The 14,859-nt window shown below is 38.2% G+C and overlaps 1 protein-coding gene across 3 annotated transcripts in view; it reads right to left on the bottom strand.

The window, feature by feature from the left end:
* CEP350 (centrosomal protein 350) overlaps window positions 1–13,493 on the bottom strand; it is a 99,213-nt gene extending 85,720 nt beyond the window's left edge. For 2 of the 3 annotated variants that reach the window (XM_081120646.1, XM_081120647.1), the window contains exons 1-3: window positions 13,407–13,493; window positions 1,316–1,401; window positions 297–343 (exon numbers count right to left, since the gene is read on the bottom strand). In XM_081120646.1, the coding sequence (XP_080976772.1) occupies window positions 297–343; window positions 1,316–1,388 (120 nt within the window). In that variant the 5' untranslated portion in view covers window positions 1,389–1,401; window positions 13,407–13,493. The remainder of the gene's footprint in view (window positions 1–296; window positions 344–1,315; window positions 1,402–13,406) is intronic. The other variant, XM_081120648.1, reaches the window with a different exon arrangement.
* Window positions 13,494–14,859: the final 1,366 nt, after the last annotated feature.

Here is a 14,859-nt window from a genome sequence, read left to right as displayed (position 1 = left end):
TTTCAATACACCAAATGAGCAAATTTAATAAAGGAGAATGAATAGCTGAAATTATTTTAATATTTTACATGTTATAGTGTTAATGTTCCTGATACTCAAAGTGACTTGATTATTCTTTTACTATTTAATAGTTGTCATTAATGTTCATTTTGTAATATACAGTATATAACTTCTTACCAAAATGTTAACCTTATTTTTCTACCAAAAGCACTACAGAAAATTCTTTAATCTATTCAATCACAACAAGTAATCAATTTTAAACCAGAAAGAAATAAATGGAAACTATAACTACTTACAGCAGCCTTGGTCTGAGAAAGTGCATTCCACGATGTGGTTGTATCTGCTGGGGAACATTGATATTTACTGAATCAGAAGCTCTGAAGTAGACGTCAGAATCTGCATTTTATAAGCTTCCATATACACTCAAAAGTTTGAGAACCACTTTATTAAGGAGAACTATTCCTCAACAAGTGCTATACTATATTGAGCCAAAACATGGTTCTTCTCCCATCCAATAAAGTTGAGCTTCCTAATACAGTATATAGTTCAGAGTTGCATTAGACACTGGTCCCACTGGTCCCTAGGACAGTTAGACTAACCCTCACCCACACCCTCATTTCACATCTCCAACAATTTACGCCAATGAGCTGAACAAATACAAAATTTTACACTTTACGGTAATTCACATTATAATATGTAAAGATTAGAAAACTACACCAGACTTTGATATACTGGTAGACACAAAGGTAAAATCTGTTAGTCTTTCATATAACAGCCCTTCACATAGTATAAGGCCACATATTTGCCGAGTCATCCTACTCAAGGACATTTTCATTTCCTCCAAATGCTCCTTATGTGACAATATTTCCAGATCCCTCACAAACCCAATAATCTCCCTCCAGACGTACTCTAGTTTGTCAATGTCCCTCAAAAAATACCATGCTCTAAATTGAGGTTACCCCCAAAAGCATCATTTTAAAGAGTTTGAGACTATTATTTTCGTTCTGTGCACTGTAGGTCTGTATTAAAAGCTATATCATACTACTTATTGACATAAAGTCAGAATTTCTAAGAAATTGTATAAAACTAATTTTACCTATACTAATTCTTTTTGAAAAAGGATTTTTTCTTTTACCACAGGATGCCTTTGAAGGTGAGGTACCTTGTACCTTTAAAAATAATTAAAAATTTAAAATTATTTATCCCCTTTTATAAATCAAAGCATATATATAATTTTCATTTGCTGATTAGCCCAGAATTTTATACATACAACCTAAACAAGGGATTAAGTTCAGTTTTAAAAAACAAATCATACCTTGAACAGTCTCCTTGCTTTGAGAGTTCCTTGGACTTGGTAAAGGCACCTCTTTTGATTTGCTGCTCCTCATCCTGCCAATTTACCTGCAATCACACGATCAGCATTCATTGAGCATCAATATAATGTTAGTAAAGAAAATGCCCGGACCTCTCTTGCCTTTCTTTAAAGCCAGAAAAGGATTTTTTCCTCTCTAAAAGTTATCTTTACACCCTCTTAAGAGTTCCTCAAATTCTATCTAAGTAGGTCTGTTTTTTAGGTAAGAATATATAATGTATAAAAATCACCATTTTCTATTTAAAAAAAAAAAAGATTATTGTGGAAAAAGTACAATGAAAAAAATCTCTTCATAGAAAGTGAAACTAATAAGTCAAAACTCTACCTTTAAAGTATAAATTTTAATTTGTGAAATGCCTTTTCTAACTGCCTTAAAGTGTTTACCAAATCAAACAGATTAAATGTACTCAAGATCATTTGTTGGGCAATAATGAAACTACCTTACTGGTTAAATGTTTTATAGGCAACATGACAACAAATTTATTCTATAGCCATATGGGAATTTTGGAATTATTTATTTACTGAACATTTGTGTATTCTCTTTTGCCTATTTAATCTATCAAATATTAAAAGAGGTGCCCAGCAGGCGTGGCTCCCTGGTTGAGCATTGTCCCATGCACCAAGAGGTCACCAGTTCGATTCCCAGTCAGGGCACAAGGCTGGGTTACGACCTCGATCCCCACCCAGTAGGGGGCATGCAGGAGGCAGCAGATAGATGTTTCTATCTATCCCTTCCTTCTTCTCTCTCTCTAAAATCAATAAAAACATATTTTTAAAAAAAAATAATTCAGAGAGGTAGACAATACTACCTTTTTTCTTTTAATATGTTTTATTAGCTTTAGAGAGAAAGGAAGGGAGAGGGAGAGAGAAACATCGATGTGAGAAACATCGATTATCTACCGCACGAACCCCGACTGGGGACGGAACCGAAACCTGGGCATGTGCCTTAACTGGGAATCAAACCAGTGGCCTTTCAGTGTACTGGATGACACCCAACCAACTAAGCCACACGCTCCAGGGTGACAATACTATCTTTAAAATATTTCTCTGTGACAGTATGTAAAATATGTCTCCATAAAGCTGCTGAAAAAAATTTTAAGACATTTCTCTAATTTCCCTCTCTCTTCCCTTTGCCTCTATTCAGAGCATCATCTTTAGCCTAAATTATGGTAAAAACCTTCCTAAATTATTCTGTTCCTAATCTATTCTTCATACTACAACCAAAGTTATCTTTCTAAAGCAGAATCTAGCAAATCTTTTATAACCCTTTGATGACTATCACTTATGGGATAAAGTTCCAAATTCTTAGCACGATGGAACTTGGAAGCCTTCACAACCTTAATTCACAGTCTTACCCCTTGCTATCTTCACTGTATACCAATTGTTCCTGTCAAATTGCCATACCTAGAGAGCATTCTCTGAGCACCTAGAAATTTTCATTATCTCCATATCTTCTTTTTCTAAATTTTCTTTGGCAGTAATACCCTTCAAAGCCAAACTAATGTCATCATCTCCTGTTGTAAACCTTTTCCAGACTGTCCTTGAACAGAATTACTACTTCACCTGTTTCCCACAGCGCTCTGTTCACTTCTGATAGCCCTTATCATTACACACACATCATTCATTCATTCATTCAATGAACATTAGTTAACACTTAACCCTCACAATCTAATGGTAGAGACACATATAAACAAATAGTTAATATAAGATGTGATGATAATATAATAAAGTTACAAAGAGCATATCTATATCAATGTCCCCACAAGGCAATCCTTAAGGACTTCTATCTTCTGATTCATCTTCATATCAACAGAGCCCTTCAATGGACAGATAAACAAACGGCAGTGCTGGAAACTGTCAGGATCTCAATTTAAACAGAAAAGAATAAAGAGGAGTCAAAGGCAGGGTTGCAAGTGAAAGGATGAGTAGGAATGGGAACAGGGTAAACCAATAAAACTGGCCAAAAACATGATCAAAGAAACAGAAGAGGTGGTTAAAAAGCCAGGCTGGAAAATTACTCATAAAAAGGAAGAGGAACACTAGTAGGTCCATAAGGCAGGGGGGAAAAAGAAATGGAAAACAGGAAAATGGAATTCATATACTAATTTGCAAGTAGCCTGTAAGAATTTACGGTAAAATTACAAGGCACACACACAGAAAGCATAATTGCTATTGCTGATGATAACAGAGAAAAGAAGAGGGCTACAGGTGGCCATATAATAAGCTAAATTGTATGATGCCATGGAAACAATGGGAATCATTTGCTAAAAGCACACCATCAATGTGAAATGAATCAGAAGACTGGAACAAATGATAATGCCACTGCTCTGGCTATGACCAAGTAAAAACCTTATTAAGATTAGGCCAAAAAAATAGTACAAGAATTATGTATAAACTGTATTGGAGATTCATTTATTCACTTTCTGGACATGAACAAGATAATAAGCACTTAAACTGGAGCAATAAAACACTGCCATCTAGATTCATTGGACAGCACAAACTACTCAGAAAGGGAGAAGACATTTCTCCCAGCTACTCACCCAGAGCAAAAATTAAGTACCAGACCCATGGCTTCAATCTCATACAAAAATCTTAGTGTTTCTTAGAGTGGAATGGTGGGGCTCCAGCTGAACAGATTCTTTGCAGGAATTCCTAAAGAGATAATGCTGCTAACTACCAGACTACAACTTTGGAAACACATCTACCTTGTTAAGAATTCTGTGTTTGTTAGCAATCAAGTTCCCTGACTCCGGAAATATGGTGATGTTGCTGAGTGCCCATCCTCAACAGACCTGAACCTGACCTATACTGAAACCCAGTAGCAAAGATTCCAAGGTACACAGTATCCAATGGGCAGTAAGCAGCCAGAATCCTAATGTACAAATTGGAATAATTGAAAACAGAAATCTAGGCACACTGTCCTAGCTCATATTTGATTAATTCAATCAGGAAAGTTAATGTATTCCTTCTCCTAAAACCCATACCATACCATTCCTTCTAAAATCCTATAGGTAAAAAGGAACAGAAAGGAGGGGGGGCTCCTATTATCTTTTTTTTACCCTCTATTATCATCTCTGGTTCTTTCACGCTCTAGTACTGTCTCACTTAAGAAAATTTGCCTAAAATTAAAGAAACATTTATATTTATTCCCTAAAAAACAAACCTGGCATAGTCACTTCAAATACCACTGGTGTCTTTTTCTTTTTCCCAATCACTTCCTATTTTCTTTTACAATATTTCCCCTCTTGATTTTCTTTTTTCCACATTAATCTCTTATCTGATTTCCTCTCCCCCTTCTCACCTTTAATTACCCTATTTTTATATCTACTATTCATATTTATACCATACATGTTTATGACTAACTTTTTTAAATCTAAAAAAGGTATTATCTCTATAAATAAAACCACAATATAATAAAATTTCTCTCAAAACTCAAAAAGACTTTTACCACACACTGAATGAGACACACAATATATACATACACACATATGTATACATATATCTGAATATGCATTTATTAAAACATAATATAACACTTGGCTTATTTTTTTTAATCTAAGTATATAATGTAAACTGGTATTAAGGTTAATGCACAAAATATAAGTCTTTGCTGTCAGTATACTGTCAAAATGCATCTATAGTCATAAAGTCATTGTATCTGCTAATTGTTTAATCCACGTCAAATAGGACCACACAGAAAATATCATTTCTTTTTAAATATCTTTTAAATAACAATACTCTAAAATCATTAATCCTCCCACTCCACCAACCTCTGTGGCCAGTTTTTAAGCCCATAAAGAAAACTCTCTCCCAAATAACCCATATACTGTATTCCCAATCAACCCCACTGCAGGTGAATTTCAGAGCAGTCACATACTACCTTCCTCCAAGCAGCTACAGAGTTCTTATCTCCCAAGCCTGCTTTCCAGGCAGCTCTAGGAAAATCACCTTAAACGTTAAACAGAGATGCCGAGGCTCCACCCTGAAAAGATTCTAAATCAGTGGGTCTCAAGAGGCCAAAACAACATTAAAGGTCTACAAAGATCCCAAAATACATCAGCTTTGAGAACTACAGCCCAAGAGATTACTTCAAGTCTCCTCCTCAAAGTCTGGAGTCTCCAAAACACTGTTGATTCCGTAAAGATAAGCACCAGTGGAGAGAACTAATCCTATTCCCCAATCACCTGAGAACAACTCTCTTCCAAAGCTCCAGAAACTTGACAGCAACAATCCCTTTAAACAGGAAGGCAAAATTACAAACTTTTAACACTATGAGGAGGACCATGTGGGCAATTAATAATCATAGCTATCATTTTCTGTGTTCCTTCTCTGTGGACCAAGGACTGTATGGTTTTCCGTATATCATTTCTAATCTCCATTACAACCAATGAGGCAACTACCCATATACCCATTTTACTGATGAAGAAACAGTATCAGATGGACCAAAGAACTAGTCCAAGGTCATTCAGAACTGGAAATTAAATCGATCTCTCCCTCTCTCTCCCTCTCTCTCCCTCTCTCTCTCTCTCAAACCTTTGAAAGTCTCTAAGGGCCCGGCCAGGCGTGGTTCAGCGGTTGAGCGTCGACCTAGGATCCAGGCGATCGGGGTTCGATTCCCGGTCGGAGCACATGCCCGGGTTGCGGGCTCGATCAATGACTCTCTCATCATTGATGTTTCTATCTCTCTCTCCCTCTCCTTTCCTCTCTCTGAAATCAATAAAGATATATTTAAAAAAAAAAAAAAAAAGAAAAGAAAGAAAGAAAGTCTCTAAGGGTCATTCACATAATGCCTCTCATAATATTCAAACTCAGCCACCACCTGTAACACAACCCCATCCTCTCTTGTAACTTCATCATAAGGCACCTTGTTTTGCCACCTACATCCCATCCTCTTTAGAACCTCTGTCCTGTTAACTTCCATGCACTTTTAACTTCTTTTAGAGAATGTTCATTCAACCAATGTGCCTCAACTATTATCAAACTCACCCCAAAAGACAGGGCTTCCTCACAAATGTCCACGGATGAAGCTTTTTATTCTCCCCTCCCCCAACAGGACAGGTGAGATGTTCTAGCAAACTCCTTCGTCCTTCCATTGCAGCATCAGACTGTATTCTTCCACACTCATGAAAAACCTTTTCCTTAATCAGACCCATGCCACTCATTCATTTAACAAATATTTGCTGAGTGCCAAGTATGTAGTAGGAATGAGTAGTGCCTAGCAGTGGGGATACAGCTGTGAAAAGAACAAACACAGGCCCCACACTCAAGCAGTCTAAAAGTTTGCTTGGAAGGTTTATATTCAACAAATATTAAAAATAGGATGAAAATAACTAAGGAAAAAATGCAAGTGCTATAGAAACACAACCAGAAGGAACTCACCTAATCTGTGAAATAGGGAGGAAAAGTGTCATTTAATCTAAGACCTAAAGGATAAATAAAATTTAACTACGTGTAGGCAAGGAAGAGCTAGCTTTCCAGGCAGTAGAAAGGATATTTGGAACAGCCCTAAGACAAAAAAGACATGACACAGTTTAAGCCCCATGTGCTGGAGAGCGAAAATGGTGAGAGAAAGCTGGAGGATAGAAGTAAGATCGTGCAGGGTCTCTGACATGATTACACTTGTGTGTTTACAGGATCAAGTGTTGGCCATTCCTCTCTTAAGCACTGACCATAGTCTTCAGGAACCAATAACACAGACTCTTTATCACTCTATTGCACTTTGTCTCTTACTATACTAAAAGCTTCTTAAATTTCAGAAAACTGAAAAATACTTTTATTATTCATTTAAGTGACTGAAGCATTTTATTCTACTGTCCATTTTACAGTGAGTTTAACTGGCATCTTCCAGAGAAACAAGTTGTTTCTTGTAAAAGTTAAAAGCATAAACGAACAATACTGCTTTGTTCAGATTAAAGTTAAATATCATAAGGATTAAAAAAGAAACTATATTTGACATGATTCTATTTGCATCATGTAAAATATAAATGAAAGCGCAAAATAATAATCAACATCCCAAGTTAGCCAAGGATGACTCTAACTTGCCCACAGAAAATGGAAACACAATTTCACTAAAGCAATAATAAATGATACAAAGAGAACATGGTTAAAATGATATAAACGAAAAGTAGAGCCCCTATAAATCAAATACGGGTGCAACTTTAAAACACTATTTGACTGCTAATAGCAAACAATCTAAAGCCAACAAGAAGTCCACACTTCAAGTATCACCAAAATATTCCCCTAAGTATAAAGGCTCACAAAAAACTAGTAGCCAATAAATTTAAAAGAATTATATTTACCATATAACTTTCCCCCTTTTAGCACGCAGGCTGAGTTCATAAATAAAGAGAATGGGAAAAGAACAGAAAAAGTAACTTTTAGAGGGAAGGAGTGATAAGAATACTTCACCTGTTTCAAGATCTCCCCACCTCCCACATTCTCTCAAGAAACTTCGACCACCAATTATATTGTTCTCTTCTATATCTAGTCTTCTCTCTCCAAGATTTTTCTTATCAGCGTTTATACTTAATCAAGTCTTCTTACTTAGAACAGAAAAGTCCCTCAACCCAGCACCCTCCTCTGCTACTGCTCTTTTCCCTTGAAAAATTTCAAAAAAGACTATATATTCAATCTCCATTTAGAATACTTTTCAATCACCCTTTCAAGCAATTCCAATGTGGTTGCCACAACAGCTCTCACTAAAATCACCAAAAACGTCATCTCTAAATCTAACAGACATTTTCAAATAAAAAGTCCTCAACCTGCCTGACATCTTGGCAGCATTCACCACAGCCGACCCTTCTCTGGAAACCCTCTTCCCTTTGCTTCTAGACACTACACCAATTTCCCACCTCTGCTCTAATTCTCTCTCATTCTCCTTTGCTAGCTAGTCCTCCTTTAAATCTTAAGGTTCAAGGGAGTTCGATTTGGGGCTCTTTCTAACACTATACTCTCTCCCTGGGTGACCTTACCCATGCCAATGACTGCCTCTTATTGCGGATCAAAAGAGTTTAGAGGTTCCCAAGCTTTCTCAGTTCAAAGAACCCTAGTGTCTCAGTAATCTAACAAAATATCTAACAATTCCATTTATTAAGTAGTTAGGTCCACACAACTTAGTATTTATGTTCTAACAACTTTGAAAAATACATAAAAATTGAAAGAAATACTTTATTTTATTACTAATAGCAATTACTTATTAATGGGATGTGTGCATCTAATAGACACATATCTTCTCAAACCTTGAAATCATTTTGGACACCATCACTTTCATTGTTTCACAATAATTTTTGCACAGTACTTGCTTTTTAATTACAGCACTACCCCCAAACCTAGCTTTTTGAAGGCATACTATCATCCAAAGAAATGTAGCACAATCTCATGAGTACTATCTCAAACTAAACGTTTGAACAGTGTCCCACAGATGTCAAATAGCCCAGAGATATCTCACAGCTGTCAAATATTACTGTGCTTCCCTCAAAAATTTAAAAATATCCCAGTGCCCATGTGAGTTCACTATGGTGCTCCAAGGTAACTTGGGGCACAGTCTGGTAATCTTGGGTTTAAAAATTACTGATCTAGTCTACATGGTTACTTTGTAAATTCAGAAATGAGGTTTAAGGTCACACAGCTAGTAGAAAAATAAATACATTAGGGATTTTCACAGATTTAATTTTAACTTTCCATCAACAAAAGTTTTGAAACAGAATCTAATCATGTGATATGCTGTTGATGAAATCTGCAGATCTCTGAAAAACAACTATCTTCAAAAACACATTTATATGACTGTATAATAAAAGAAAAATTCTTCTTTAATATCTTCTTTTTCAGAAAAAAAGGTTTCAAAAAGTATAAAAGTGGGGCCCTGGCCAGGTAGCTCAGTTGTTAGAGCATCATCCTAATACACCAAGGCTGCAGGTTCGATCACCATTAGGGCACATACAAGAATCAACCAATGAATGCATAAATAAGTGGAACAACAAATTGATGTTTATCTCTCTCTAAAAAATCAATAAAGTTTCTAAAAAATTATTAAAGTGGAACATATGATAAACAATACAAAGGTTTCTAAAGTATAAAAAGAAAAGACATCCATTCCCCAGGGATAACACAGCTAATAGTTTAATGTCTATCCTTACAGGCCCTTTCCTATGTAAATACAAGCCAAAAGAAAATCAAACTACATTTCTTTGCCCATGTATGTGTGTCTACTTGTTTTTAAAAAATTAAATCATACCCCACAGTGTAGTGTAACTTATTGTTTCCCTTCAATATTATATAATAATGAACATTCTTCCATGTCAGTATATAATAGCAAGTGCAAACACTTATGTGGTGAGTACGATGCTTATTTAGGGTTTAAATATTAACTTCTTTAATTCTCAAAACAGACCTGTGGGAGAGAACTATCCTCCTCACAGGTGAGTTTAAGTAACTTGCTAATAGTCACAGCTAATAAATGATGCAGTTAGGATTTGAACCCAGAAAGTCTGCTACATGGTCCCTATGCTCAAGGATACACTCTGCTGTTTCTCAGAAGTAAATATAAGTACCCCTCAAACTATTAACAAGTGCACAGTACCTCATACCATAAATATACTATAATATCTATTCCCCTACCAACGAGCATTTAAGAAACTTTCCTGTTATTTGTAAATGTTAATGACGTTTACTTATAATAATGCTACAATGAACTTCCTTATAGATTTGTTCTTGTGCTCTTGTATTACAATTTCTGTAAGATAAACTCCTAAAAATGAAATAGCTCTCTCAAAAAAAGAGTGCACTTTTAATTATAATTTTAATAGGTAATGCCAAATGTCCTTCCAGAAAATTGTTACAGTTGTACCAATTTATAGTCCCAATGACAGAGGAGAGGACTGAGATTCATTTTTAAGTTAGCAAGTATTTTTGATTCCTAAAATGAGAGGCATGTTTTGAGTTTTTAACTAACTTTGATGTAGAATAGATTGCCTGGTTGTTCACAATTATCCTCTCATTTGATAATTATCTGACACATTAAACAAATGTAGACTTAGCAGCTATACAGTGAATTCTTCATCCTGTTATGAAACCAACTATGGGTGAGATATTTCCCTCACATGATACTCTGTTTACTTATGTACAAAACATGGGAATTGAACTAGCTGGACTTTAAGATTTAAAACTCCCAATGCTGTAATTAAGAAGTGACTAAAAGTTATTACAAGTCTATAATTATAGTACTAGTGTAATAGGTAGGGTCTTAAAGCATCTATTTTCTTTAAATTACACTAACTATTGCCAGAACAGCTAGGCAAATCATTAAAATAGTCAATAAAGTTTTCAGGACCCACTTGTGGCTTATTCTCAGTGGCTTTTTAATCCCAGGCTGTAATCCCCCTTCTACGCAGCAAACTTGAATATACCTCTGGAGTATATTCCTAAGAACTGAGGCGTGCCTAGGAACCCTAAACTAACATGTTTTTGGTTTTTGATTTTTAAATATTATGTCAAGACCATTCTTTAGTCAATTTATTCAACCAATATTTACTATTTTACTATGTGCTTGGCACTGGGTACAAAATAGTTAACAGAGGATCTCTACCATCATGGAACTTATAGACTAGATAGGATGCTGCCTGATTCATGAATCACTTAATAGCACCACTTAGATCTTTAAAAAAAGAATTATTTCACAACTTGCCCCACACTGCAAAAATAGCAATCACACGAATAGGTGGCCAGTTAACTTTTTAAATCATCAGTTATCTCTACAATAAAATCACCAAGATGTTACTAGTTTTTAGTCACGCTCCTGACCATGTTGCTTCAATATTTCTTTTACATAACCAAGAGTATAAATGATTTGAAGTACCAAAGATGACAGAACTATGAGTATCCAAACAAAATGAGAGACAACAAGTTAACTACAATTTCTCAGGAACACTGTTCAAGAAAAAAGTACATATAGAAGAAAGCAATACATTATCAAAATTCATGAATTATCAACTAACAAAATGCTATAAAAATACTAATGTTTTTAAAGAACTGGCACTCATCAGCAAAAGGAACAAGTGGCACGTCAAAAGGAAAATAAATTGTTTTTAAATTTTAAAAAACCAAATGCCAGAAGTATTTATATTAATATTCAATTAAAATAAAACTAATTCTAGAATGCTAGACTTATTGTGATCATTTCTCAACATATACAAATATTGAACCATTATGTTGTATACCTGAAATGTAATATTAGATGTCAATCGTACCTCAGTAAAAAAATAAGTGAAAATAAAACTAATTCTAGATCATCTGCAGAAATAAGAGCAGCATTCACATAAATAAATGAACCTCACTGTGTCAATTTCCACAACTGCAAAATAAGGATGATATTTACCAAACCTACTTCACAAAATTGCTAAGACTAAATAAAATAATGTATGTGGAAGCACATCAAAATATGATGTCAGTTACTTTAGAGCAGCTTTTTTGTTCCCACTATATCTTAAAGCAATTTAAGAAATAATAAAATTGGTTAGATAGGGACTTCATCTCCTTTCTTCTGTCCATGATATGGCAGATGTGTTATAAAATGGGCCAAAAAATGGCAATCAGAAGCATTAGGAAAAATTTCAGAACTTCCTACTTCGTAAATTGATTATCCCACAGGAGGTTGGTTGTTCAAGTATTAATGCTCTTACACAACACCACACACCAATATACCTCAAAAAATAAGAGAAATTTTTTCACATATGTACGGAATTGTTTATATATAACTCACCATAATTAAAAAGTCCTGCTACTGACTACGAAAAGATAAGATACACATGTATTTACCCACACATACAATGTATTCTAATTTTATGTTTATTTTCTGATTAAAGTATCTTAAATTCAATGCAATGAGGGTTCCAATAGTTCACTTATTACATTGGTGTCTGTCAGTTTAGCACACCAAAACAATTACACACCCACCCATGAGTTTTGAGGCAACTTCTGCCACAGGTTCAACAACCAGTCCTCCAAAGTCACAATTTCATGTTATTAGTAGCACACTGCCCTATTTAAAAAAACACATTTTAAACCAAGACATTTTTAAAATGGAGAGCAGCTTTCAGTGTTTTATCATTGCTTTTACAAACCTTTTTCAGGTTGTTACTAGATCTGCCTCAGACAGCCTTTCCTTTAAACCCCTTAAAATACAGGGCAGGAGGAGGTACGTTAACATGGCAACATAACCATTAACGATTTTTCCAAATTCAAAACAAGGATCACCATCAAAACAAAACAATCAGGTGGAGTACATGGATACTGACCACTATTCCTAACAACCTGTTTTCTTCTATATGAAGGATTTGCTACTATACTAAAGCCACATTAAAACCTAAACCTATGTGCAACTTCCTATCTGAAAAATAAATACCCAGACAAATTCCAACCCATATTTGTAACATTAGCTAAATATTATTTAACATACTGGGCTACATTAACAAAGAGAGAGGGGGAAAATGGCAACTTTCAAAGCGTAAACGTTTTAAATTTTTCCCCTTAAATCATTTGTTAATAAGTCGGGAGATGACATTAAGCAGCTGCTAGACTGGGGCAGAAGATCAAAGTTTTCCCTATACTTGAGAATGTTTATCCCCACCGGAAAGAAATAGAAACTATTCGTCCTTGCCACTGGAACCAGTTCCCCGGAATTCCCCAAAATATGCCTGATCTCTGGATGAAGAAAAGACACTTGGGGGACCAAAGGTGAGAGGTATCTTGCATCTACTGCAGAAGAGGGGAGGGGCGGCAGGCACTGGCAGGTAAGGAAGGGAAAGCCCGTCCTCGGCAGGCACTGGAGGGACCAGAAACCCAGGTCTCGGGATGACCCTCCCCGTAAAGCCTCAGGACCCAGGGAGGTTCGCTGAGGGGGACGCCAGGCTGGGCCAGGGCCCCCGCGCCCGGCCCCGCCCCACCTCTCTCGCCGCCACCGGGGACCCGGGACCGCGGACAGAGGCAGCGGAGGCTAAGTGAGAGTCCGTGGTCCCAGCCAGGTCCTCCCGCAGCTCACCTGAGAGTGTCGCCTCCGCCCTCGGCTCCCACGGTGCATCCCGCGGGGCCTGGCGGAGGGTGCAGTGACGCCGCCCCGACCGGCCCCAGGGCTGCCCGGCCTGGCCTCCCCGCTCCGGGGACGCCCCGGGTGCCCGCCTCGCACCGGCTCCCGGGAGCCGCGGATCTGCAGAGAGGGACGGAGAGGCGGAAAGGCTGCCTCCCCTCCCCCACAGCAAGCCAGCCCCTGAGCTGCGGCTCTCTGCAGTTCCCTCTGGCGCAGGTCTGGCCCCGCTCCCCCGCCCGGGAGTCACTTCGGCAGCGGCGGCCCAGTCGCCATTACGGCCCAACGACTGACACGGAGGAGGAGCGGCGCCGGCAGCAGTGGCGGCGGCGGCGGCGGCGCGAGGCAGGGCGGGAGCAGTAGGGGGCCCAGGCAAACCTCGCGAGAAATTTCCCGAGACGTTTCCACAGGAATGCAACCTTCAGTTAGGGCCATGTTGAGTGTGGCCTAAAGGCAGGGCGACATAAAGCGAGGAGAGGAACCTCGAGGGCGCCATGTTTGGTGCGGCGAAGTTCGAGCCTCAGGACTCGGGAGGGGCCACAGTAGATCCGCAGCGGAGACCTGCCCCCGCCCTCTTTCCTCTGTCTCTAGCTGGGCCTTCTGGCTGCGCATTTCCCCCTCGGCCGAAAAAAAAGCTGGGCTGGGGCTGGAGATCGGAGGTGGGTTTGACAAGGATGAACTCGAAGTCTAGAAATTGCAGCTTCTCGGAGTTGGCGATGTTTCACCAATTGTCCATATAAATCTTTACCCCCGTCGGTTTCAGAGTCATCGCAGCTCTGCGGCTGCCGCAGTTACCCACTGCTGTCGCTGGCCGTTTTATTCGCGAGAGTTAACAATTCTGTTCAGCGTGCACACTTGGCGGATGACTTCAGACTCCAGAGCAAGGAAAACGGAGATTCCTCCCGTTGGGTGTCGGCGTTGGTATAACTCTGCTTTGAGAAACTCTATGATCAACGTATCTTCTAATATCGTTATCCTCTGTCCCTAGTCTCCGCGTGGTGAATTCTGTCGTCTGTCAAGATTTGGCTGAAATGACAGCTCCGCTGCAAATCATGGCACCTTCCGCTAGGTCTTCACCGGACAGACGCGAGCTCGCCAGCCGTCGCTTTCCTCCACCTTCTGAAGCCCAGTTGTTATTCACCCTGAAGTCCAATAGCTGTTCGCCCAGAGATTGTTTCTCATTTTTAAGTATTCTGAGGATTTTTAAGTATCTTTTCTGTCTCTATACCCCAGTAGGGCCTAGCACAGTAACCAGGACATCGCAGGTGCTCAATTAATACTTGTTGAGTAAGTTGTATCAATAAAAGCGAGAGGCCGCAGCTGCCGGGTCTTTGGAGGGCTGCTGTAGCTGTGCCTGAGCAGGAGCTCAGCGCACATACGAATAGCTGCACCTTTCTAAGACATGCACCTT

Source organism: Miniopterus schreibersii (assembly GCF_964146895.1).
Source record: "Miniopterus schreibersii genome assembly, chromosome: 19".
Lineage (NCBI taxonomy): Eukaryota > Metazoa > Chordata > Mammalia > Chiroptera > Miniopteridae > Miniopterus > Miniopterus schreibersii.
Note: the sequence above shows the minus strand (reverse complement) of the source record. Positions and strands in the feature narration are given on the sequence as shown.